Here is a 24,634-nt window from a genome sequence, read left to right on the forward strand (position 1 = left end):
AAATTTAGAACCCTTCCCGAAGTTGTCCCCGAAGACTAGAACAAGTGGCCGATGGTTCTACGATGGTTAAAGATGGCACTACGAATAGCCCGATCTGGATACGATCAGTCCCGATTTTGAAAATTTTCATAATCGTGTTACCATCGGCGTAAAAATCGGGACAGTGTGACGCGGGCATAACAGGTCGAACAACTGATGTTCTTTAACCCTGCTGACTGCCATTGGTGATTGCCATATATACCATATATATATATATATATATCAATAGAATGACTGAACAAATAGTCAACGATTAATCTTACAGGGCGATGGATAATGTAATATGAGTCTGTACACTGCAAAATATAATATATAACAAGTCAAAAAGGGTACAACATCACCATTAAATAACTATAAAATGAACAAATATTAGATATTTCGGATGACAGATATCCTTCTTCGGTAATAGCACGATGTAAAATGAATCATGTCAATATATTCAAATTGAGACACTATCAAAATCTTGAACGTTTATACAATTTAAGCGGATACCACAGACGCTGGTACAATTTTAAAATTTCCAAACACGACGCAAAGATTACAAAGATATGCCAAATAAAAATAGTTATTTGCGATGAGAATGGCACAACTCTAAATTTCCAAAGGTTGTGACAGTTTAGATGTGATAACTGCATGGAGGGCAGTCCTCAAACAAAAAAATCAAAAATGCCCTAACCAACCCAAGTTGGTATAATATTTCAAATTTGACAACGGTAGGACAATTGCAACAGAAACTACATATTTAAAAAGTAAAAACACAAAAATACTGAACTCCGAGGAAAATTCAAAAAGGAAAATCAAAAATCAAAAGGCAAAATCAAAAGTCCAAACACATCAAACGAATGGATAACAACTGTCATATTCCTGACTTGGTACAGGCATTTTCTAATGTAGAAAATGGTGGATTGAACCTGGTTTTATAGCTAGCTAAACCTCTCACTTGTATGACAGTCGCATCAAATTCCATTACATTGTCAACGATGCATGAACAAAACAAACATACTCAAAGAGTAAAAATGTCAAAAATAGGGGTACAACAGTCAATATTGTGTTATCATCTTAATATCACTACATAAACAACAAATGTAACAAAGTAGCACAAAAAGGCATACATCAAATTTAACATTCTCATTTTGCTTTTCTTATACGGCTGAATTTATCTATGTAAAGTCTACCCATAAATGAAAGAATGTTTTCATTACTGGTGTAAAATTGCGCGTTTGAAATTCGCACAGGTAGACATAAAAATAATTTTGTCGTATGACGGCATACATAAATGCAGACTCACGTAAAGTAGATATAACAAAAAACAGACTTACAGTAAAAATAAAAAATAAAATAATGGTGTGGTTCAAAGTATGACGGGACACATAAGTACAGTTTCACGTCAAATACGGCTGAATTTATCTATGTAAAGTCTACCCATAAATGATAGAAGGTTTTTATTACTGGTGTAAAATTGCGCGTTTGAAATTCGCACAGGTAGACATAAAAATAATTTTGTCGTATGACGGCATACATAAATGCAGACTCACTTCCAATTGAAAAGCAGTTTAATAATGATAAGAAAAATAAGTTTTATCTAATAAGGTAAAAAAAATGAACGTGGCTACGTACTTAATCAATCATCCCAAATGAATGGAGCCCTGTAATTTAAACTGGTAATTTAAAAAATCTTCAAACTGTATATATAATATTTTCCCTCCGGTTGATATGATCCGTTCATCCTATATTAACTCTTAAAATTCAAGAGTCTATCTGAAATTGAGGGTAAATTATATGGCCTTCCAAATACCGTTTCGATCCCTAACATCACTGAAGAGACATATATTGTCGAAATCTAGATCTGGTGTACAAAAAAAATATTGACACCTTGTGTTTGTGGCATGACATCTTTTTCACAAGTTTATCGTTTTCTGTTTAGTATTAAATTTATATTAAGATCCATTTTGTTACATCTCGTAATCAATTTTATTTGGCAATCGCCAATGGCAGTCAGCAGGCTTTAAGAACATCCGTTGTTCGACCTGTTAGTCAAATGCGATTTGTTTAAATATACTTTTTCACTTTTTTGGTCTTTTGCAAAATTTTGTTTGTGCTGTTTTTAGACCCTACAACGAAATTTGTTTTAAATGCACACGTATAAAAATGGCAGTTCTTATCCAACGCTATCATAGGTTTGAACGTAGTTTTCAATTTAGACTCGTATATATATATATATATATTGCTTTCGCAAATGTTTTGTTCTTCCCTCGCCGGGATTCGAACCCATGCTAATGAGATCTCGTGACACCAAATCTCCTGCACTGTAGCCGTCCCGCTAGACCACACGACTACATGGGCTTCATTAAAATGAAGCTTTCGGTGGCCGTGTGTTACCTTTCCACGTCAGTTGTAATCTAGCATCGTACTACAGTACATGATATAGAAGGCATGAACTCGTCTAAACATCAACCCAACAATGTTAGATCTGTAAATTTGTCACTTGTTCAGACGTACTTTGGAGGCCGGATTATACTTTTTCACTTTTTTGGTCTTTTGGAAAATGTTTTTTGTGCTGTATTTAGACCCTTCTACAACGAAATTTGTTTTACATGCACACGTATAAAAATTGCGGTTTTTATCCAATGCAGTCATAGGTTTGAACGTTGTTTTGAATTTAAACTTGTTGATATTTTTTCCTTTGGGCTTGTATCACATTTTCCCTCCAGTTTATATGATCCGTTCTTCCAATATTGACCCTTAAAATTCAAGAGTCTATCTTAAATTGAGGGTAAATTATATGGCCTTCCAAATACCGTTACGATCCCTAACATCACTGAAGAGACATTTATTGTCGAAATCCGGATCTGGTATACTAAAAAAATATCGACATCTTATGTTTGTGGCATAATATCTTGGCCACAAGTTTATTGTTTTCTGTTTAGTATAAAAGTTATATTAAAATCCATTTTGTTACATCTTGTGTCTTTTTGAAAATGTTGTTTGTGCTGTATTTAGACCCTTCTACAACGAAATTCGTTTTACATGCACACGTATAAAAATTGCGGGTTTTATCCAACCCGCAATCATAGGTTTGAACGCAGTTTTAAATTTAGACTTGTACATATATATTTATGAGCTGAAAGCTTTATTATAGAAGCCCAGGTGGTCGTGTGGTCTAGTGGGACGGCTACAGTGCAGGCGATTTGGTGTCAAGATATCTCAGTAGCATGGGTTCGAATCCCGGTGAAGGAAGAACAAAAAAATTGTGAAAGCAAATTTACAGAACTAACATTGTTGGGTTGATGTTTAGACGAGTTGTATATATATATTTATATTCAATTTTGATTTTTCGTCAACATTTTATTTTTTTATTAAGAATATAAAGAACTCATCGAAACATTATTGTCAAGAAAAAAAACTTAAAATAGGAAAGGAGAAATCTTTCCAGTATCATACAGTTATGTACAGTTACAGATGATTTGGATTCCATGAAACTAAAAGCAAACTGTGAAAGGCAGTTCATCATTCTGAATGGTAAACTAAAATAAAATAAAATTTTTACTCTCTAGTTACTTTGCTTGATCCATGATTGGAAAACTATCTAACAGCGTTTATCATTTAGTTTTTGTCAGATGAAAAAAGTTTCAATTGGAACATCTTCTTATTAATATGTAACATCACAAAATACTGAACTCAAACGAAAATTCAAAACAGAAAATCCGTTATCAAAAGGCAAAATCAAAAGCTCAAACACATCAAACGAATGGATAACATATGTCATATTCCAGACTTGGTACATACATTTTCTTATGTAGAAATAGTGTATTGATATGTAATGTGAAATCGTGTTCTTATCTTATCTCTTCTGCTCGCAAATAAAAGGTAATGATTGCATTATCTGGTAAAGTGCGGTATTTGTGACAATATTTGTTATCCTTTTTTATACGCTCGTCAAAATTTTGACGGGACGTATTATAGTATACAAATTTCCTGTGTCCGTCCGTCCGTCTGTCCATCCGTCCGTTTATCCCTCTGTCCGTCTGTCTGTCTGGCGTAAACATGTCGCACCGTAACTTGAGAATTACTTATCTAAATTTCATGAAACTTAATATAGTTGTGTTTTATGATGATCAAGTGATCTGTATACTTTTGGTGAAAATAAGATTTAAACTTTTTGAGTTACGACACTTTGTAACTAAAACAGGGGGTGTTTTTTTCACATGTCGCACCGTATCTCAAAAAAGATTCTTGATTATTGCTTAAAACTTTACACACTTTTTAGTTATATTAATCTTAATATCTGTATACTTTTTGGTGATGATTCAAAATTTCATTTTTAAGTTATTGAGTATTTTGTAAAAAAGGGGGAGTTTTTTTTACATGTCGTGCCGTATCTCAAAAACGATTTATGATTATTGCTTGAAACTGTACACACTTCTTTGTTATATTAATCTAAAGATCTGTATACTTTTTGGTTTGATTCAAAATTTTATTTTAGTGATATTTGTAAAAAGGGTTTTTTTTACAGGTCGCGCCGTATCTCAAAAGCAGTTTATGATTATTGCTTGAAACTGTACACACTTCTTTGTTATATTAATCTAAAGATCTGTATACTTTTTGGTTTGATTCAAAATTTTACTTTAGTGATATTTGTAAAAAAAAAAGCAGGGTAGTGGGGGGGGGGGGGGGGGTTCACATGTCCCGCCGTGTCTCAAAAACAATAAATGGTTATTGCTTAAAACTTTCTCAGAAACTATTTATGATTATTGCATAAAACTTCCACACAAGACGTGGGGCGTATCATGCGCTCATGGCGCAGCTGTTTATTCTTAAATGTTCTATTTCAAGGTTTGCCACTTTTAGCCATAATTCAAATGCAAGGTGTGCTCTTTTTGTACTTAAATCTATCAAATGTTTCCTTCTATTGATCCATATGGGTTGATTTGCTAAGAAAGGGAACACGTAATTCAGTTGAATAGGTTTTTAGACTGCTAACTTATTGATCTATTCGTATTATACACTTTCGGTCAGCTGTATGAACTAACAAAGTAAGGAAAATAGAATGGATAGCTGTCGTTTGATGTTCGTTCATTGTATTGTACATAAATCAGGCCGTTCGTTTTCTCGTTTCAATTGTTTTACATTTTTGGGTCTTTTATAGCTGACTATCACTACAAACCATTAAAGTCTGAAATGGCCTATATCTGTACTCGACTGTACTGATTTTTACTCGACCAGTCTGAATTGGTCTGACTTTTACTTGACATTACTCGACCCCAGTCTGAACCATACTTGACTGTACTGAATCGTACTTGACCCTTATCTTTGCCGTTGAAAATAGTCTGAACTATTACTCGACCAGTCTAAAACAGTCTTAACCCATTCTCGACATGTACTCGACCTATTTTTCCAGTCTAAATCATACTTAACCAAAGGTCTGAACAGTACTCGACCAGTCTGAACCATACTAGACAAAAAAAAACTCTACTTTTTTAACTGTTAAAATAAATTTCTTTTTAACTGACATTTATAACAACAGCCAATAAAATTGATAAAAAAAAAAATAACCTTTTATTAGAAATATATCTATGATTATATTTAGGATGAAAAAAAATATATTATATATAACTTATATAAAAAGGGATAAAATTAAATAAATAAATAAATTTGTTTTTCTGATTAGTGGTGAAATATAAAGAATAACCTCTTCTTGGGGGCAAACTCATAAATAAGATCACACCTGGTCAGAGGTATTGAATTCTAAGTAACATTGATTCAAAATTGCAACATCCTGTTTAAGTTAAATAACAAGTCCTTTCGAATATACATGTATGTACTAGATAAGTAATACACGAATTTATAAAAATAGGGCTTTCTTTTTACCTGTAAAACACAGATGTACTGAGGTAATTAGAACATATTAAAGTGCTTTATGTATGCCATGTTAATTTGACAAAAAAAATACTTGAATAAATTGAAATAAATGTTTACTGTTACTTTGGAATACATTTCCTTTTTTAAAAAGGTTATCAAGGATTGCTATAGAAATTCTAATATCATGATTACAATTAAATTCTTGGTTTAATAAAACAAAACAATTAAGCTCTCATTTTTTTAAATTTATTAAGTTGTTTTATATACTATTTCAAATATATATTAATAAAAAAAAAACATTCACTGCATTATTATTTAAACTCAACTAAATCTTTACTAGGCCTTAAGTTAATGATGAATATAGTCCAAGTACCATAAAATACTTCCGAAACATTCATAAAATTTTGAATAAATATTGAAAATATTAGTCATTTGTTAGTCACAATTAATTGTTTAAAATTATTTGATCAGCTTGCTTTATTTATATTTTAAAAGTTGATATATATTATTACGTAAGTGTTGATTAATACTGTGTTGAGGTTATATTATGATTGATTACTGTGAAATTTTAATTTCAATACTGTATTGAATACATTTTTAATATTTTTTTAATTTCAATTTTATTAAAAAAAATCCTAAATTGATAAAATTCTGTTAATAGATACAAAGAATAGGTCTAGGTTGGTTCAGACTTGGTCGAGTATGGTTCAGACTAGGTCGATTACGGTTCAGACTAGGTCGAGTACGGTTCAGACTAGTATAAAATGGTTAAGTAATGGTCAAGTACACATTCAGACTGTTAAGTATGGTTCAGACTACAGTCGAGTATTATCAAGTAAATCTCAGACGAATTCAGACTGGTCGAGTAAAAATCAGTACAGTCGAGTACAGATATAGGCCATTTCAGACTTTTAATGGTTTGTAGTGTATGTGGTATGGGTTTTGTTTATTGTTGAAGGCCGTACGGTTACCTTTTCTTGTTAACTTCTATGCCATTAAGTCGCTTGTGGAGTGTTTCCTGATAAGCAATCAGTTCAATATGCTTTTTTTTTTTATATAGAACAATATTAATATTAAGCCAACAACTATTTCATTTCTTCACTTTGAAGGTGACCAATTTTACCTTTCAGGATTCGAATCTGCCGGATCGTAAACTGTTTTGGAAAGGTATTGTTGCATTCAACAAAACAGATCCCTCTGTACTAAACAGTGAAACAAAATCACACATAGAAAAGATGTTATCAGAAAAATATGCTTTTATTGATGATCACACTGGAACGGCAAAGTTAGTGGCCAATAACTGTCAAGTCACACTCCTACCAACTGATATTATGTCCACGTACGCCATCGGACTGCCAAATAATTCACCTTTTGTGGAAAAATTTTCAAATGGGTAAGAAGTTTATTCTTGTAATTTTGACTCACCTGGCCAAGTAAGCTTTTCTCATCACTTGGCGTCCGTCGTCCGTCGTCGTTAACTTTTACAAAAATCTTCTCCTCTGAAACTACTGGGCCAAATTTAACCAAACTTGGACACAATCATTATTGGGGTATCTAGTTTTAAAAAATGTGTCAAGTGATCCGGCCAACCAACCAAGATGGCCACCATGGGTAAAAATAGAACATAGGGGTAAAATGTAAATTTTGGCTTATAACTCTGAAACCTAAGCATTTAGAGCAAATCTGACATGGGCTAAAATTGTTTATCAAGTCAAGATCTATCTGCCCTGAAATTTTCAGATGAATTGAACAACCGGTTGTTGGGTTGCTGCCCCTGAATTGGTAATTTTAAGGAAACTTTGCCGTTTTTGGTTATTATCTCGAATTCTATTATTGAAAGAGATAAACAGTAAACAGCAATAATGTTCAGCAAAGTAAAATCTACAAATAAGTCCACTTGACCAAAATGGTCAGTTGACCCCTTAAAGAGTTATTGCCCTTTATAGTCATTTTTTACCAATTTTTCGTAAATATTTGTAATCTTTTACCAAATCTTCTCGTCTGAAACTAATGGGCCAAATTTAACCAAACTTAGCCACAATCATTATTAGGGTATCTAGTTTTAAAAATGTGAACGGTGACCCTGCCAATTAACTAAGATGGCTGCCATGGCTCCAAATAGAACATAGGGGTAAAATGTAGATTTTGGCTTATAACTCTGAAACCAAAGCAGTTAGAGCAAATCTGTCAAAGGGTTCAATTGTTTATCAAGTCAATATCTATCTGCCGTGAAAATTTCAGATGAATCAGACAATAAGTTTTTGGGATGCTGCCCCCAATTGGTAAATTTAAAGAAATTTTGCCGTTTTTAGTTATTATCTTGAATACTATTATAGATACATATAAACTGTAAACAGCAATAATGTTCAGCAAAATAAGATCTAAAATTAAGTCAACATGACCAAAATGGTCAGTTGACCCCTTAAGGAGTTATTGCCCTTTAAAGTCAATTTTTAACAATTTTCATAAGTTTGGTAAATATTTACAAAATCTAAAAGGCCAAGTTTATTATAGATAGAAACAATTGTTAGTAGCAAGAATGTTCAGTAAAGTAAGATCTTCAAACGCATCATCACCACCAAAACACAATTTTGTCATGAATCCATATGTGTTCTTTGTTTAATATGCTCATAGACCAAGGTGAGCGACACAAGCTCTTTAGAGCCTCTAGTTTTTATAAATATGTCAAACCAAATGCTGTGATGACAAATGCAAGTTTGTTTGCTGCATTTTTAAACATGTAAAACATATCATCTCGCTTTGTTACTAGTAACTGGTAGATAAAACCTTTGTGACGAGAGTACTTGTGTAGTGAATCTTTAATAAGCATTCAAACAAACAAAGCAGCTTTGGAAAAATAAGAAAAGTACATGTTGCTCCAACCTCTCCAAACATATTTAATATTCAATTATTAAAAAGGTATACACTTTTCTGCAAAAAAACATTCCGCAAATTTTACAGTGTCTATCCCGAGATGGTAGATCGTTATTAAACATCCACTTTACCGAATGTGACGTAACGAAATAGACTTATTACCGGGTTTGTACTTACATGTATATGAGTAAAAACACGATAGTCACATGTGGAGCAGGATCTGTTTACATTTCTGGAGCACCGTTGATCATCACGTGCATTTAAATAAGATAATTGTAATAAATTTCTGATTATTTTTTACGCTTTCAATTATTCTTTATTTTAGGATTATGACAGTTCTTGAAAGTGGACATGTCTCAAAGTGGAGAACGAACTATTGGCCTTATACCAGTCATTGTGCCGAGGAATCTAAAACCGAAGCTAAAGCAATCAAAATTATAGATTTACAAATTGCATTTTATCTAATTGGTATTGGAATATTACTGTCTTTGATGTTTCTAATTTGTGAATATATTACGATTAAATGTCGACAATTATTGGAGAAGAAAGGTATAATCACCCATCCGGATAATCCGGTGAGACACATTAAAACAATAAGCATGACAGATCATGCGGTTCATGATTATTAACTTGATCAATGCAATGTTTCTTGTTTGAAATTCTAATAGACAGCTGGTGGCGAGCATGAGAATGCGATTATTATTTTTTCTGTTTTCCAGAAATAAACCTTATAACTCAATTTACCATGTATAACATAAATATAGGTTTCAAGTGAAATATTTTTCAACTAATTTGGTTATGACCGTAGCACTCGTGTATTGGTTGTTGACAGCACTTATTCTGCTTCATACATGTATCTCTGTAAGTGCATTTTTTTTTGTAAAGAAGTATGTATTGTTCGAACATGCATGCATAACGTATAAATTGAAATATTTAAAGCCCCCCATCCAAAAGAACATGTAACAAACGCGTGTGTTTCCAGATAACTATATGAATTATGTTAGGATTCACATTGTGTAATGCTGAAGGACTGAGTCCTATACAATTTTTTCATGTGTTCCATGTTTTCGAATAATCTTGATGGGAGTTCTCGGTTGAAGGAACACCTTAATATGTACAATAACTAGAGGATTTAATCCTCAAAATGTTAATTGTTTTGGTAATTTTATAATTGCAATGATACGCAATGTTAGTATTAACGCTTGTCGTGTAATGTTGTCATTTTAGTGTAATATTTAACATTTCCAAAAAAAGTCGAGGTTTGACTGGCCACAAGACCAAGTAAAATTCACCATTTTTTCTTAAAATGTCCTGTACCAAGTCAGGAAAATGGCAGTTGTTATTTTATAGTTCGTTTCTGTGTGTGTTGCATTGTATTTTTTTTTTTTTTTTGCACTTCAGTTTTTCTGTTGTTTCGTTGTTTTCTCCCAATCGATTTATGACTTTCGAAAAGCGATGAACAACTGTTTGTGGATCAAAGACTGTTTTTATAAATTTTGTTGAATATTTCGCGTTCGTAAATGTTTTATTGGAATATAGAAGTATTTCGAATGACTGCATTATGAATACTTTAACACTATTTACAATTAATCACTTGGGTTACAATGCACGATGACAGATATGACCGAAATCAAATATCATGTGAATGGAATGAATATGAAACTATCTAATCGGTTTTAGATTTTTGCTGTTGATTAGTTTCTTTTTAGAACAGTTCATAGAACATTGGTTGCAATGACTTGCCATGATTTCCAATTTAGATAAGATCCGATAATTTCACTTTTAAAGTTCACCAATCATCTCTGATATTGGTCAGGAAAAACTAGAAATTATTGTTTTCAATATGCACTTAATCACAATTCCCTAATGACAACAGTGCTGATTATCAAATAAAATTTATCGGCTGATTTAATTAGCAGAATGATTTTTGTAATATAGCATCATATTTTTTCAAACGCTCCCTGGGCATGGGGAGGACGTGCGGGTGCACCTAAACGCACTAATGATGTTCGCTAAAACCAGTTTTTGACGGAATTGCAAGGAACTCGAAAGTGGTCTATTGAGACTGCGTTGAAAAAGATATAGTTATGATTATCATCATTATCAATGTAATTATTCGATTCACGGGAGCCTAAATTTTGAAACTATATCGAAGAACGGACAATACATGATATGACGTTCCGTTAATTTTAAACAAAATGTGTTTTGTTTTTACTTCCCTTTAGAGCAACTAACCTTCCTTGTATACACTGTAATGAACATAAAGGAATCTTGATAATGATTTCAAATAATCAAAAATGATATTTATGACAGAGTTACCTAAGAATTTTAAATATACATGACTTGTGATTTTGTACTCCTGCTAAGAGAAACATTGAGTAAACGGTGTATACAGAGATGAAGGGTTTACATCAGTGAGGGTGAAAACACATGCCACTAATTAGCATAAGATAAACAGTGTTCAATTTTCAGTGAAAAACACCTATTATGGACAGGTGTCTACTCGATGTGTATTTCCCTTTAACAATTCTTAATACATGCATTATCAGAATAAGTACTTTTATCTTTTTTCCTGATGCATATTTACTCGACACCTTGAAACCTGGCTGATAGTTGAATACACATCATCATCTTCAATTGTCTTTATATTATTCTCTTCATTGTCATATGTATCTTCTTTTCTTTCACGTTTATTAAATGTTTTAAAGCAACAAAACTTTACACGTTCAATAAATAGCGTTATGGATGCTATGCCTATTCCAAATGATATCAAATAAAAAGAAATTTGTATGTCAATAACTCCAATTGACTTTGCTTCCGTCGCAGATATTCCTTCACAATTTCCTGGTTTAGGCCATAGTTTTAGCTTCCAAACTTGCAGGAGTCCACTTTCAAGTATCGAGATAACTCTGAAAGAAATCATAAAACAATGACTTGACTACATTTAAGCGATTTTCAAAATAGAAATCCAAATCACAACACAATACTACTCAAACATCCTGTAATTAAGATTACTGTCCGATAAACTAGTGTCTCATCAACATCTGGAAAATGGAGTTTCTTAGATTCATATTACTTTTTTTATTTTCGAATTCAAAGGAACAAACACGGGTCTTCTTTAACTTTCCCTTCTCTTTTTTGAGTGATCAGTTTATAAATAAATTGCAATAAATTCTTATCAATTTTCTTTACTTGATATGAAGTTACAGAAAGAGTTAACTAGTCTAAAAATAATATCATATTTATTTAGGTAAGCTCAAGAAAGCATTTTATTTACAGTATTTACTTACTCGTCGGAAAAAATCTTCTCAAAAGGTGAGTGATTTGGAAGACCTAGAGCGTAGGTGAAATAAAAAATATCAGTTGATGCCAAAACCAAGTCACAGCTGGACGCCATTGATAGTTCGACGAGAGTTCTATCACCAAAATACGCATAATTTCCACCTTTAACCTTTCGTATGTGGGCTTGAGTGTCATGGTCAAGTACAGATGGATCTTCTTTGCTGAACCTTACTATTCCGTTCCATACTTCTTTGACTGCGGGTACTTCAGAAGTCTGTGACAAATAAGGATACAAACAATTATTATATTGTTTAAAGAAAATTGGAACATCAATAAAAGGAACAATCAAGTACTGATTCAGTGGTAGCACATTCATTCAGTTAAAAAAATGAAAAAGGGTTTTGAAAATGTTGTTAAAAAACATTTAAAAATGTGTAATTGAGATTTGAGTGTTGTTTGTATACATTCAGAAGCAAGTAATCGTGCATTTTCAGAACATGGTATAGTCTTTCATGAAACCAAAAAGGCATTAAAAAGAACGAAGGTTATCGATGGATTTATCTAGAGCTCATTATGTAACTTTTCAATTAAATTAAGTACAAGAAATTGTAAATGTGATATGATCATGAACATCATCTGTAACAACAAGCTTTATTATATCGTACATATATTACAAACAATTCTATTGGGTAAAAAAGTAAAAACACAAAAATACTGAACTCCGAGGAAAATTCAAAAAGGAAAGTCCCAAATCAAATGGCAAAATCAAAAGTTCAAACACATCAAACGAATGGATAACAACTGTCATATTCCTGAGTAGTCAACACTTCGGCGTTGACATGAATATCAATAATGTGGTCATTTTTTATAAATTTCCTGTCAACAAAAGTTTAAATTTTTCGAAAAACTAAGGATTTTCTTATTCCAGGCATAGATTTCCTTAGCCGTATTTGGCACAACTTTTTGGAAGTTTGGATCCTCAATGCTCTTCAACTTTGTTATTGTTTGGCTTTATAAATATTTTGATATGAGCGTCACTGATGAGTCTTATGTAGACGAAACGCGCGTCTGGCGTACTAAATTATAATCCTAGTACCTTTGATAACTATTTACACCACTGGGTCGATGCCACTGCCGGTGGACGTTTCGTCCCCGAGGGTATCACCAGTCCAGTAGTCAACACTTCGGCGTTGACATGAATATCAATAATGTGGTCATTTTTTATAAATTTCCTGTCAACAAAAGTTTAAATTTTTCGAAAAACTAAGGATTTTCTTATTCCAGGCATAGATTTTCTTAGCCGTATTTGGCACAACTTTTTGGAAGTTTGGATCCTCAATGCTCTTCAACTTCGTTATTGTTTGGCTTTATAAATATTTTGATATGAGCGTCACTGATGAGTCTTATGTAGACAAAACCAACGTCTGGCGTACTAAATTATAATCCTGGTACCTTTGATAACTATTTACACCACTGGGTCGATGCCACTGCTGGTGGACGTTTCGTCCCCGAGGGTATCACCAGTCCAGTAGTCAACACTTCGGCGTTGACATGAATATCAATAATGTGGTCATTTTTTATAAATTTCCTGTCAACAAAAGTTTAAATTTTTCGAAAAACTAAGGATTTTCTTATTCCAGGCATAGATTTTCTTAGCCGTATTTGGCACAACTTTTTGGAAGTTTGGATCCTCAATGCTCTTCAACTTTGTTATTGTTTGGCTTTATAAATATTTTGATATGAGCGTCACTGATGAGTCTTATGTAGACGAAACGCGCGTCTGGCGTACTAAATTATAATCCTAGTACCTTTGATAACTATTTACACCACTGGGTTGATGCCACTGCTGGTGGACGTTTCGTCCCCGAGGGTATCACCAGTCCAGTAGTCAACACTTCGGCGTTGACATGAATATCAATAATGTGGTCATTTTTTATAAATTTCCTGTCAACAAAAGTTTAAATTTTTCGAAAAACTAAGGATTTTCTTATTCCAGGCATAGATTTCCTTAGCCGTATTTGGCACAACTTTTTGGAAGTTTGGATCCTCAATGCTCTTCAACTTTGTTATTGTTTGGCTTTATAAATATTTTGATATGAGCGTCACTGATGAGTCTTATGTAGACGAAACGCGCGTCTGGCGTACTAAATTATAATCCTGGTACCTTTGATAACTATTGGTACAGGCATTTTCTTATGTAGAAAATGGTGGATTGAACCTGGTTTTATAGCTAGCTAAACCTCTCACGTGTATGACAATCGTATCAAATTCCATTATATTGTCAACGAAGCGTGAACAAAACAAACGGACACAATAGGTAAAAGTGTCAGAAAATAGGGGTACAGCAGTCAACATTGTGTTATCATCGTAATCACTATAAAAACAACAAATGTAACGAAGAAGCATAAAAAGGCATACATTAAATGTAACATCCTCATTTTGCTTATATTATAAGATTTTATTTATCTATGTAAAATCCACCCATAAAGGATGGAAGGTTTTATGTACTTGTGTAACATTGCGCGTTTGAAATTCGCACAGGTAGACATAAAATAATTTTGTCGTTCAAAGTATGACGGGATACATAAATACACAGTCACGTGACATGGACTCATTCAGTTAATTGTCATTTAATTGCAAGGACGGACGAATAACCCTAAAAAATTACACCAGCGTTGAATAACACTATTATTCACCGGCGAATAACCTTTTGAGTTTCTTGTCTTGTACTCGAGTTACCTCCCGTGCAAATGACGTCACAGGCGTCAATTAAAAAATGGAAACTTTCACGGGACAAGAAGCCATCGAGAGACGAAGAAATAAGGCTTTGGACAAACACCTACTGACAATGATATGTCTCTTATAAACGGTCCTTTTCAGGACCATCAATATTTTTTAAAAAACTCTGCCTTTGTTGTACAAACAAGTATTTCTAAGAAACACATGTATATTCGAACTTCAACTTGAACCGGAACTTTTGTTTGATAAAGTAAGGTAGGCGTTTTTGCAATGCTTCAAAAGACCCTTCTACAGATATTTCTGTATAATAAAACAATTGTGGCCCCGTATATGAATATCCAAAAGTGTCAAACCTTAAAAGTTATTTCACTTCGGGCTGCGTCCTCAGTAAAATAACTTGTTCGTGTTGACAATTTTGGATGTTCACCTTTTCAACGGGCCATAATTGTAGAGTGTCGGATGTTCAATATTGATGATTAAGATTGTGTAAAAAAGCAAATTAATCGATGATTATCTTCCATAACTATATAGCTTATAGCACTTCTTTAAAATCTGTTGAAACTTTGTTTTGAGAGTAATGGTAACAATCAATGTCAGTATTTTTCATGTTGGATCTAGCAAAAATGTAAAATCACAAAAATACCAAACTCCCAGTAAAATTTAAAACGTTAAGTCCCATATCACATCGTTAAACTATTGGACCGGTCAATAGTTTCCAATTATTATACCTCAGTTATCATTTTCTATACAAAATAAGTACACAATATTTTGACTATTTTTTCAAGTTGTAAGCGTTGAATTATTGGCCCGGTCAAAAGTTTCCAATTATTGGACCTCGATGAAACTATTTGACCGCAATTTTAAATGCAGCTAAGGGATTGAAGGATTTTTAAAATCCTGCGAGAGCTACGACGTCGCGTTTTACCTGTTGTATCTATCTAAGGTTGACGTCAGTGCAGAAAGTATCCTAAACATTTCAGAATATTTATGATGAATCAAACAGTATTGTTGGTTTTCTGCTTTTTATATTACGATATAAAAACGAAAATATGATATTACCCTCGGCTATGTCTCAGGGTTATAGTTGCACCTCGGAGGCAATAAACTTACTACTCACACATACCCAGTCAATTAGTATATACTGTCATATGACTGACAAAAATTTTCTGATGTTGAAATGGTAGATAAACATCTCTTTTGTTCATACCGTTTTGCAGGTGGTTTCTACAAACAATATACATGTACAATTATGGCCCGTTGAAGAGGTGAATATCCAAAATTGTCAACACGAGAAGGTTATTTCATTGAGGGCGCAGCCCGAAGTGAAATAATTTTAAGGGTTGACAATTTTGGATATTCAGCGACTCTAAGGGGCCACAATTGTTTTATTATACCGAACTAACATTGGAAAGGCCTTTCGAACACTTCTTTGGACTTTACACAACAGTCAACACAAACACACAAGCTGAAAATACCTTTAACGGCTTTGTGTTCTAGAATTTCTCGAATGTACAACAAAGGCAGAATCTTTTTGTAAAATATTGATGGCCCTGAAAAGGACCGTTTATAAGAGACACAGGTGCTGGCAATCTTTTCATGTCCACTGCCTTTTTTCCATTTCTCTCGATGGGCTTCCAGTGTAACGTGAACGCTGCCATTTTGTTTATTTACGTCTGTGACGTCATTTTCATGGGAGGTAACTCAAGTACAAATCAACAAACTGAAAAGGTTATTCACCGTTGGTGCAAATTTTTAGGGTTATTCGTCCTTCCTTGCAATTGAATGAAAAACAACTGAATTATTCCATGTCACGTGATAACGTTTCATCCAATAGAATTGTTTAAAATATATGTAAGGTATAATAATATATAATACATTTTCAAAATCAACTCTAATTAAAAACTACTGAAATGATATAACGAGTACTCAATTACTAAAAGAGGGAAAAAAGATACAAACTTACCTGAAAAAGAGTTTCATACACAGTTCCTCCTGTGGTGCCCCATGTGTAAGTGTTTTGTGCTATCAGGCCGTTCATATCTTTGAAAGGAAGTGCAACCTTCTGATATGTTAGGAATGCAACAAAGTTTCCGCTATATGTTGCCGCTACTACAATGCAAAATAGCCACCATGAGCTAAGAAATGTTCTCCCCGTCGTTGACGCTGCTAAATGTCCACTTCCTGTAATAAAGTTGCACAGTATAGGTATGCGATAAGCAGATATACGGGTAAATGAATAATAATATGCTCATGCAGTTGTATAAGTACTATTATAGGAACAACCAAAAATATAATGGCGATTCGTCAGCAATTCCATCAGCTATCAAGTGGTAAAATAAATATTAATTGATATTAGATTACCATCTAAACGACTTTAAATGGTATTCCTATGGTGTCCCTCCAGTCATATATTTTACCTATGGCTTCTAATAAACTAGTATGTGTTCTTCTGAATCTGTATATTACAAAGCTGTTCAATATTTTGTGTATATCATATTTGTGTTTTCGAATTAGAATTGTGCAGAGCAATTAGAATGCAGAATGAAAATAAAACGTTTGCTTAACAATTAAACTCTCACCTTGACATAGTAAGGCTCCATACATATAACAAAATGCATCACAGAAATGGTGAAGTCCTCTTTTAGTCCATCTTTCTTTGTTCTCGCTACTGTAGAAGGGGTTATATTTTTCAAGAACAAAAATAAGGAACGATGTGACTGAAAGCGCTATTCCAATGCATAGAAAGACCATAGGACTTAAGGGATCAAGCAATCGAGTCCACTGTGAAGCATTCTCATCCGGAGTCTTCATTAAAATGACCGCTGTTTCGTGATTATATGGATGAGTAAAGTCAATAACCATTTCCCTTTGTGCTTGAACTGTCAATGGTGCTGCTACAAAATCTATCTCCTAAAATGAATAACTTAATATGTGGTTGAGATACGCATGAGGTAAGGAAATATTAGTGTATTCTATCATTCAATCAATAACAGTGTAAATCAGTATAAGGGCAATGAGAATTACAAAAAAACTTTTAAGGTTTTGCTACATAATTAAAGTACATATCAAGAAAATGAAATCCGTCCATTGTTTTGCAAGATTGTTTATGAAGTTTACTTCAAGAGAACATTACGAGACCGAGTACTTATAAACTAATACTAAGTAATAAAGTGTTTTCTGATATTTTGGGGTAAACATCATTCTGGAATTATTAGTTTAATTGTTTTCTACATTGTACAATGCTGTACACGTTGTTCTGTGTACTCCTTTGAATCGTGTTACAATTTACGACTGTTTTTATGTAATGTGCATATATCTATTATGGGTAATCGGCAATATAAGAGTTTAACACGGCATCATTTTACACCAATACGCTATGTACTTTCAACTTATACAAGACAAAACATAATCAATAAATTACATAAAAAGGTTCTGCAAAGTGGGATGCTTTGGTAGAGTAGATAATATCATTGCTATTGGTAATCTACAAACTATACAAAAATAAAAATCTTAACTCTCTAATTGATAATTTATAGGGCAAATAAAAAACATCATTGCTTTCTTATCGGGTATCTTTTTGATTTGAAAGCATGATATAAGTCTATTGGTTACTTACCCGACGTTGCAACTGTCCGACCATTCCTGTCCAAGAACCGTCATCCAAAGGAATTCCCCAATGTCCATCTGGTGGCTCTTTGATTTCATAACTACACAACAGTATACAAAAATAAATTTTTATCTTACTAAATTTAATATTAAAAGGATTTTTTTAAACAGATTAAACATTATTTTTAACACTTTGTGCTATATATCTAATTCATTGTCAATTACGTTCAGCATAAGGTTAGCTGCAGAGTAATCTTTAAGTGCCGGGTAAAAAACAAAAGTGTGTGGGCTTTGATTTCACTTATTTTTATTTCAGATATTGAAACATTAGGGCAGTGAAAAGATGGCATTATTTTCCGACCATCAGTTTGTTTTATTTAGATTTTGTAGCAATAACAGTTGCGGGTCATCATGTGCATTTAACAGTTTCAGTGATACCACTAGAGGTGTACATGTAGGCACTTAATATCTTTGAGTTTTCACAGCGCATGAGTTCATCCTCCCGGCTTTGGGTGATGTTCGCTTTTTTTTAGTCTTCAGTTAGGGGCGAATCCAGGGAGTTCCAGGGGTTGAGCCCTCCTTTGGACAACCAATGCATTTAAAATGGAACAGATATGTATAATCTCCCTTTCTCCGGATCTGGGTTGAATCCACCCTTTTAGAAATTGCTCGATCCGCTCCTGTTTCAGTTCTATTAAGTATTAGGTTTTTTTTTGTTCATACATTAATTTCATTCTAAAATTAATTTGTTTTTACATAATGATATTTGAACTTCGGTTAATCGATACATCTTACAAAATAAAACTTACGTGAAATTAAGTCCATCTGCAAGTTGCTTTACTAGTTCAATTGATATTCCAGTATATTGTTTCGTTTTGTTGTCAAATTTAACAAACGGTGGCCACTTAAAAAATAGAAAACAAAAAACTAAAACATAATGAATTAGTTGCATAAACAAAGGAAAGGTTCGTGTTATTGGAAATGAACTGTCATATCAAATAGAAACCGTAATTTTTCCATAAAACATACTATGAATAATAGACTTCTGCTACTTATTGGTGTTGTGAATTACCCAACTGTACACGTTATGAAAAGTCCAGAAATAAATAATGAGTCCTTAAACCGGCAATGTTTGTGCAATGGTCCACAGAACAGAACTGCTGATATTCGAATTTTTAATTTATTTTGAATCCTTCACTATGAAAAAATCAATACGTTGAAATTGTTCATTCAATTTTTCATACATGTTTTAATCAAAATTTCTTCAATTAAATGATGTTATCGATTATTTTCACACTTTTGTTTCAGACATAGAACATCATAAACTATACATTCGTCATAAAGTCATAAAATATTCATGAAATAGTCAAGTTTATTTATTCATGTGCACTGTCAATAATACAGAAAATGTTTCGCAACATAAACTTCTGACTGAAAAATAAAGTAAAACAAAATCTTGATTTATTTTTAAAGACTTTATTTTCATAATCTTCACTCTTTTGTGATTTAAAACATACTTAAGGCATAATAATCAAATTTTAGACAGTTGCAGGGTATGCAAATTCTGAGGTAATCATGGGTCAAAATTGAATGTCTCAATTTAAACAATTATTGCTTATGGTCTAGTTAAAACAAATATATCAACAACGCACAAAATGGATGGCATAATTGTGTACATATGAGCAGCAACTAACATTTCCCTTGCAATCTAAATCTAAAAAATGGGAGGGGCACTTTTTAAAGCCCCTCGCCAATTTTTTATTTTTTTTTTATTTACTCCTGTTATTCATCTAACTTTTTTAAATCCCGAATGTTGTTAATTTCAGACCATTTCTGTGCATTTTTTACAAGATATGAACCCTTAAAGTTTGACCCCATTGATCTCAATGAAGTGTCAAAAACTGAGAAGTATGTTATAAATGTCTTGAACTAAAACATACCCTTTTTTTATTAACAAAATAATTCTATAAGTGGATACATATAAAAGGAGTCCTCCTTATCTTCTGGCACTTTACATTGTTACATTGGTATATGATAAAATTATCGTTACCTTAAATATAATGCAATACTTGTCACTGAACGTTCAGTAACCTATCAACAATCGATCAATACAACACATTCTACATTAAACACCAACAACCCAATCCTTCATTCGACCTTTTAAATTTGATTGGAGCAAATAAGCTATTTTGTATACTTTCAAATTGAAAAATCTTTTTTTCGCTGTGACGTTGTAAATGTATTGAATATGAACTTACGGGTAAGGTTCTTGCCTCAAGTTTTCTCATGTTGAAACCAAACTTAGCATTTGGAAATATATCTGTCTCTGCCAGTAATGTACCATTACTGTTGACATACCCTACAGTAGAAAACTCTCTCCTTTCTGTCCGCCACATAAGTGTTTGTATAGGCATCCAATCACAGGAACTATTTAGTCTGTTTACAAACTAGAAAAACAATCATTCACATAAAACACGTTTCATTTGTTTGCATCCGTCTAAAGTCAGAAACCTGTTGTTCAGGGGTTGTCGCTTGTTGATGTGGTTCATAAGTGTTTCTTGATTTTCTGTTTTTTATATAAATCAGATTATTAGATTTCCTGTTTGAATTATTTTTTGAGCCCTTTATAGCTTGCTGTTCGGTGTGAGCAAAGGCTCCGTGTTGACGGCCGTACTTTGACCTATAATTGTTTACTTTTTACATGTTGTGATTTGGTTGGAGAGTTTTCTCATTTTCACTCGTACCACATCTGCTTATTTCTATACAGTTTATCAAGTGGTGGCTCAAATATTACATTGTTGTTCGATTACCTTCATCCAGAGTGGATGAATCTTTAAAAAAAAAATACGTTTAAATGCAAATGCAGTATAACAAACGATTTGTCCTCGAGTAGATTCTTTTCAAATCCATATATCTTTCGGAAACATTTATGTCTTTCAAATTAAAAGATATGACAATTGCAAAATTATGTATATTAACCTGTGCAGATGGGTACTGTCCTGTTGAAGTTATCCGCTATTGCTTTTTATTTTCAACTATTAAATAAATAACTAGTTTATTGGGTTCCTTGTATGTAGAATAATTTGTGCAATTCTGAATGCATCTTATTTTGCAGATTTTTTAAAGAATAATAACTAGATAATCTTTCAATTCATTTAATTAAGGGGTGACGCTGGTATGTCAGTAACAGATCGTAGTCCTGTATTAATACATGTTGATCATTTTCATTTTGCTTTGTTTCTTCCTATACATATTTTAACATCCTACTCGAACTTCTTTATAGAGTCTTGTATAGGGTATATTGGGATACGGGATATTTGCCATTTTAATTTTAGGGATATGGGATATTTGTCCTAATAGTAAATGGGATATGGGATATTGATGCATTTATAAGGATATTGAATTTTTAACATGAAAAAAATAAGTGGAATTTAAAAGTTAAGTACAGAAATATTTACATCTCACTTTATAAAATTGCTCAAAAAAGTTTAATATTAAAGGTCATTTTAGTGCTTTGTTGATTTTAATTGAGTTTATGGTCGTTGTATTTAAAAGTCATCCAAACCCAAGCGAAAAGTATTGATCTATTTTCGATATTTATATGCTCATATGTACTGATAATTTTAAAAGTATTTGTTTTGCTTTCCATACTTCGTTCCTTATTGTTAATTTTCCTTTTTTGGATGGTGATGTTCCTTTGGCACTATCTTACGGTGTTTGTATATCACAACTCCTCCGCTATGCCTATGTCTGTTGTAACGTTTTGGATTTTAATGAACGAAATCTATATATTACTGGTAAATTATTAAGTCAGAGATTTCGTTACCATAAATCAATTAAATCTTTACTAAATTCTAGATTTGGTTTTGAAGTTTGGTTCTACCTGTAGAAAACTTATTTCAAACGGGATAGCACATCCTCATTTTTACGGAGATGTTGTTTACCGTGCCATTGGATGCTGGATGTGTAATGATTGATAATTTAGCCTCAGATGCATTACTTTTTATTAGTTGTAATTGGCTTTGAACTAGCTGTCAGTAACTGCGAGTACTCTCAGATCTGTACTTAGTGTCTTTTTGTTGATGGGATGTACAAGTACTCGGTCACGTCCACTCTCTGTTTTTGTTAGATGTATTTCTATTTGTATCCATCTGATGAGTTAAGCCTTTTTCAACTGATTTGTATAGTTCGTTCTTATGTTGTACTGTTACACCACTGTCCCACGTTAAGGGGAGGGTTGGGATCCCGCTAACATGTTTAACCTCGCCACATTCTGTATGTATGTGTCTGTCCGAAGTCATGAGTCTTAAATTCAGTGGTTGTCGTTTGTTGCTGTGTTACATATTTGTTTTTTGTTCATTTTTTTATACATAAATTAGGCTGTTAGTTTTCTCGTTTGAATTGTTCTACATTTGTCATTTCAGGACCTTTTATAGCTAACTATGCGGTATGAGCTTTACTCATTGTTGACGTACGATGACCTATAGTTGTTAATTTCTGTGTCACATGGTCTCTTGTGAAGAGTTGTTTCATTGGCAATCATACCATATCTTTTTTTTATATTATATGCTCATATGCATTGATAATTTTCTTGAAATAATCATAGATTTTTGTTAGATGTATCCATCTGATGAGATACTTTTATACCACTGTCCCAGGTTAGGAGGAGGGTTGGGATCCCGCTAACATGTTTAACCCCGCCACATTATTTATGTATGTGCCTGTCCCAAGTCAGGAGCCTGTAATTCAGTGGTTGTCGTTTGTTTATGTGTTACATATTTGTTTTTCGTTCATTTTTTTTTTTACATAAATAAGGCCGTTAATTTTCTCGTTTGAATTGTTTTACATTGTCTTATCGGGGCATTTATAGCTGACTTTGCGGTATGGGCTTTGCTCATTGTTGAAGGCAGTACGGTGACCTATAGTTGTTAATGTCTGTGTCATTTTGGTCTTTTGTGGATAGTTGTCTCATTGGCAATCATACCACATCTTTTTATAACCTTTATTGTTGTCAATGTTTATTTGTTTTGATGCTTTATATGATTACAGGATATTTTCTAGTGTTTTACCTCTTATTTTTTACGTGGCTAGGATCTTCAGAGGTCTCCACGTTTAAAGATTGCTCTGATGTGCAACGGCTGTTTGCCAGACAAGCTAGGGCCGAGGGACGTCAGAGCACGTCCCGTATCAAAAAGTAGATATTTCGCCGTATAAACTATGTTAATAACGAATAATTACTAAATAATCAATGTAAATTAATATATGTTCTTCTATTACTGGTGTTGACTTGTGAGGAAGGAAATTAAAAAAAAGTAACAAAAATATTGGGATCTATGTAATTCATAAAGTACAAGATCACAGAGTCAAATGTTGTATTATTTCTTTGCAAAACAAGGGCTGTGCAAATTTTGCCTGCTGTAAAAATATTGCAACAGTTAAGTGTAATGTAGGTACATTAGCAGAAAGCTTTTTTGTGTTAAATTTTGAGTTATTGAACTTGCATGCTAAATATCCACTTTTTGATATGGACGTGCTCTGACGTCCCACAGTCTCAGCTTATCTGGCAAAACAGCCGTTGGATGTCAAAGCAATCTCGGACAAGAGACAGGGTTGAGTCCTTCTGTTCTTTCCAACATAGGTTAACGTGTAAGATGAAGTGTCTTATCAATAAAAGAAGAATGCTATCAAAATGAAATTTTACAGTCATATGCATCACGGTTTGAACAATTAAAAAACAATTCTGAAATTAGACCCCTTACACTAAATTTATCGTTTAAGATCACATAAAAAGAGATTGTTATACAACGCTCTAAGATGGAACACTTCATCTTTTGGACACATATATTCTTATTTAACATTGGAAGTATGCACTGTAAATTTCCTTTAACACAGTTTGTTTTACCAGTCAAAGTTGTTGACGCTGTGATGATGAGGAAAAAAATGGGCTTGGGAATGAATTATAATGATTTTTTGGGATATTTTAAAATAGTTTAAGGGATATGGGATATTTGTAAAAAATATTTATTGGGATATTAGGGGTAAACATTATAGGGATACGGGATATTGGGATAAAAACTTAATGGGATATGGGATATTGATACCCCCCCTAAACAAGCCTCTTTATACTTCGCATTGATATGTGTTTGTCTATTCTACAATGTCGAAAGGTATAGAGGGATGATTCATATATCTTATAAAACGTTTCCAACCCCGCCACATTTTCTAACTTGTCCCA

General features: G+C 33.0%; 2 protein-coding genes across 2 annotated transcripts in view; one reads left to right on the forward strand and one right to left on the reverse strand.

The window, feature by feature from the left end:
- LOC143082655 (putative glutamate receptor) overlaps nucleotides 1-9,511 on the forward strand; it is a 30,298-nt gene extending 20,787 nt beyond the window's left edge. Inside the window, exons 9-10 of the mRNA XM_076258454.1 lie at nucleotides 7,029-7,291; nucleotides 9,098-9,511. Coding sequence (XP_076114569.1) covers nucleotides 7,029-7,291; nucleotides 9,098-9,401 — 567 coding nt within the window. The 3' untranslated portion in view covers nucleotides 9,402-9,511. The remainder of the gene's footprint in view (nucleotides 1-7,028; nucleotides 7,292-9,097) is intronic.
- Nucleotides 9,512-9,949: 438 nt separating this feature from the next.
- The window catches only part of LOC143082654 (glutamate receptor U1-like), a 35,260-nt gene continuing 20,575 nt past the window's right edge, over nucleotides 9,950-24,634 (reverse strand). The window contains exons 4-10 of the mRNA XM_076258453.1: nucleotides 20,658-20,846; nucleotides 19,209-19,303; nucleotides 18,410-18,500; nucleotides 17,373-17,703; nucleotides 16,757-16,974; nucleotides 12,063-12,328; nucleotides 9,950-11,681 (exon numbers count right to left, since the gene is read on the reverse strand). Coding sequence (XP_076114568.1) covers nucleotides 11,333-11,681; nucleotides 12,063-12,328; nucleotides 16,757-16,974; nucleotides 17,373-17,703; nucleotides 18,410-18,500; nucleotides 19,209-19,303; nucleotides 20,658-20,846 — 1,539 coding nt within the window. The 3' untranslated portion in view covers nucleotides 9,950-11,332. The remainder of the gene's footprint in view (nucleotides 11,682-12,062; nucleotides 12,329-16,756; nucleotides 16,975-17,372; nucleotides 17,704-18,409; nucleotides 18,501-19,208; nucleotides 19,304-20,657; nucleotides 20,847-24,634) is intronic.

The sequence above is a fragment of the Mytilus galloprovincialis genome, chromosome 7 (genome assembly GCF_965363235.1).
Source record: "Mytilus galloprovincialis chromosome 7, xbMytGall1.hap1.1, whole genome shotgun sequence".
Lineage (NCBI taxonomy): Eukaryota > Metazoa > Mollusca > Bivalvia > Mytilida > Mytilidae > Mytilus > Mytilus galloprovincialis.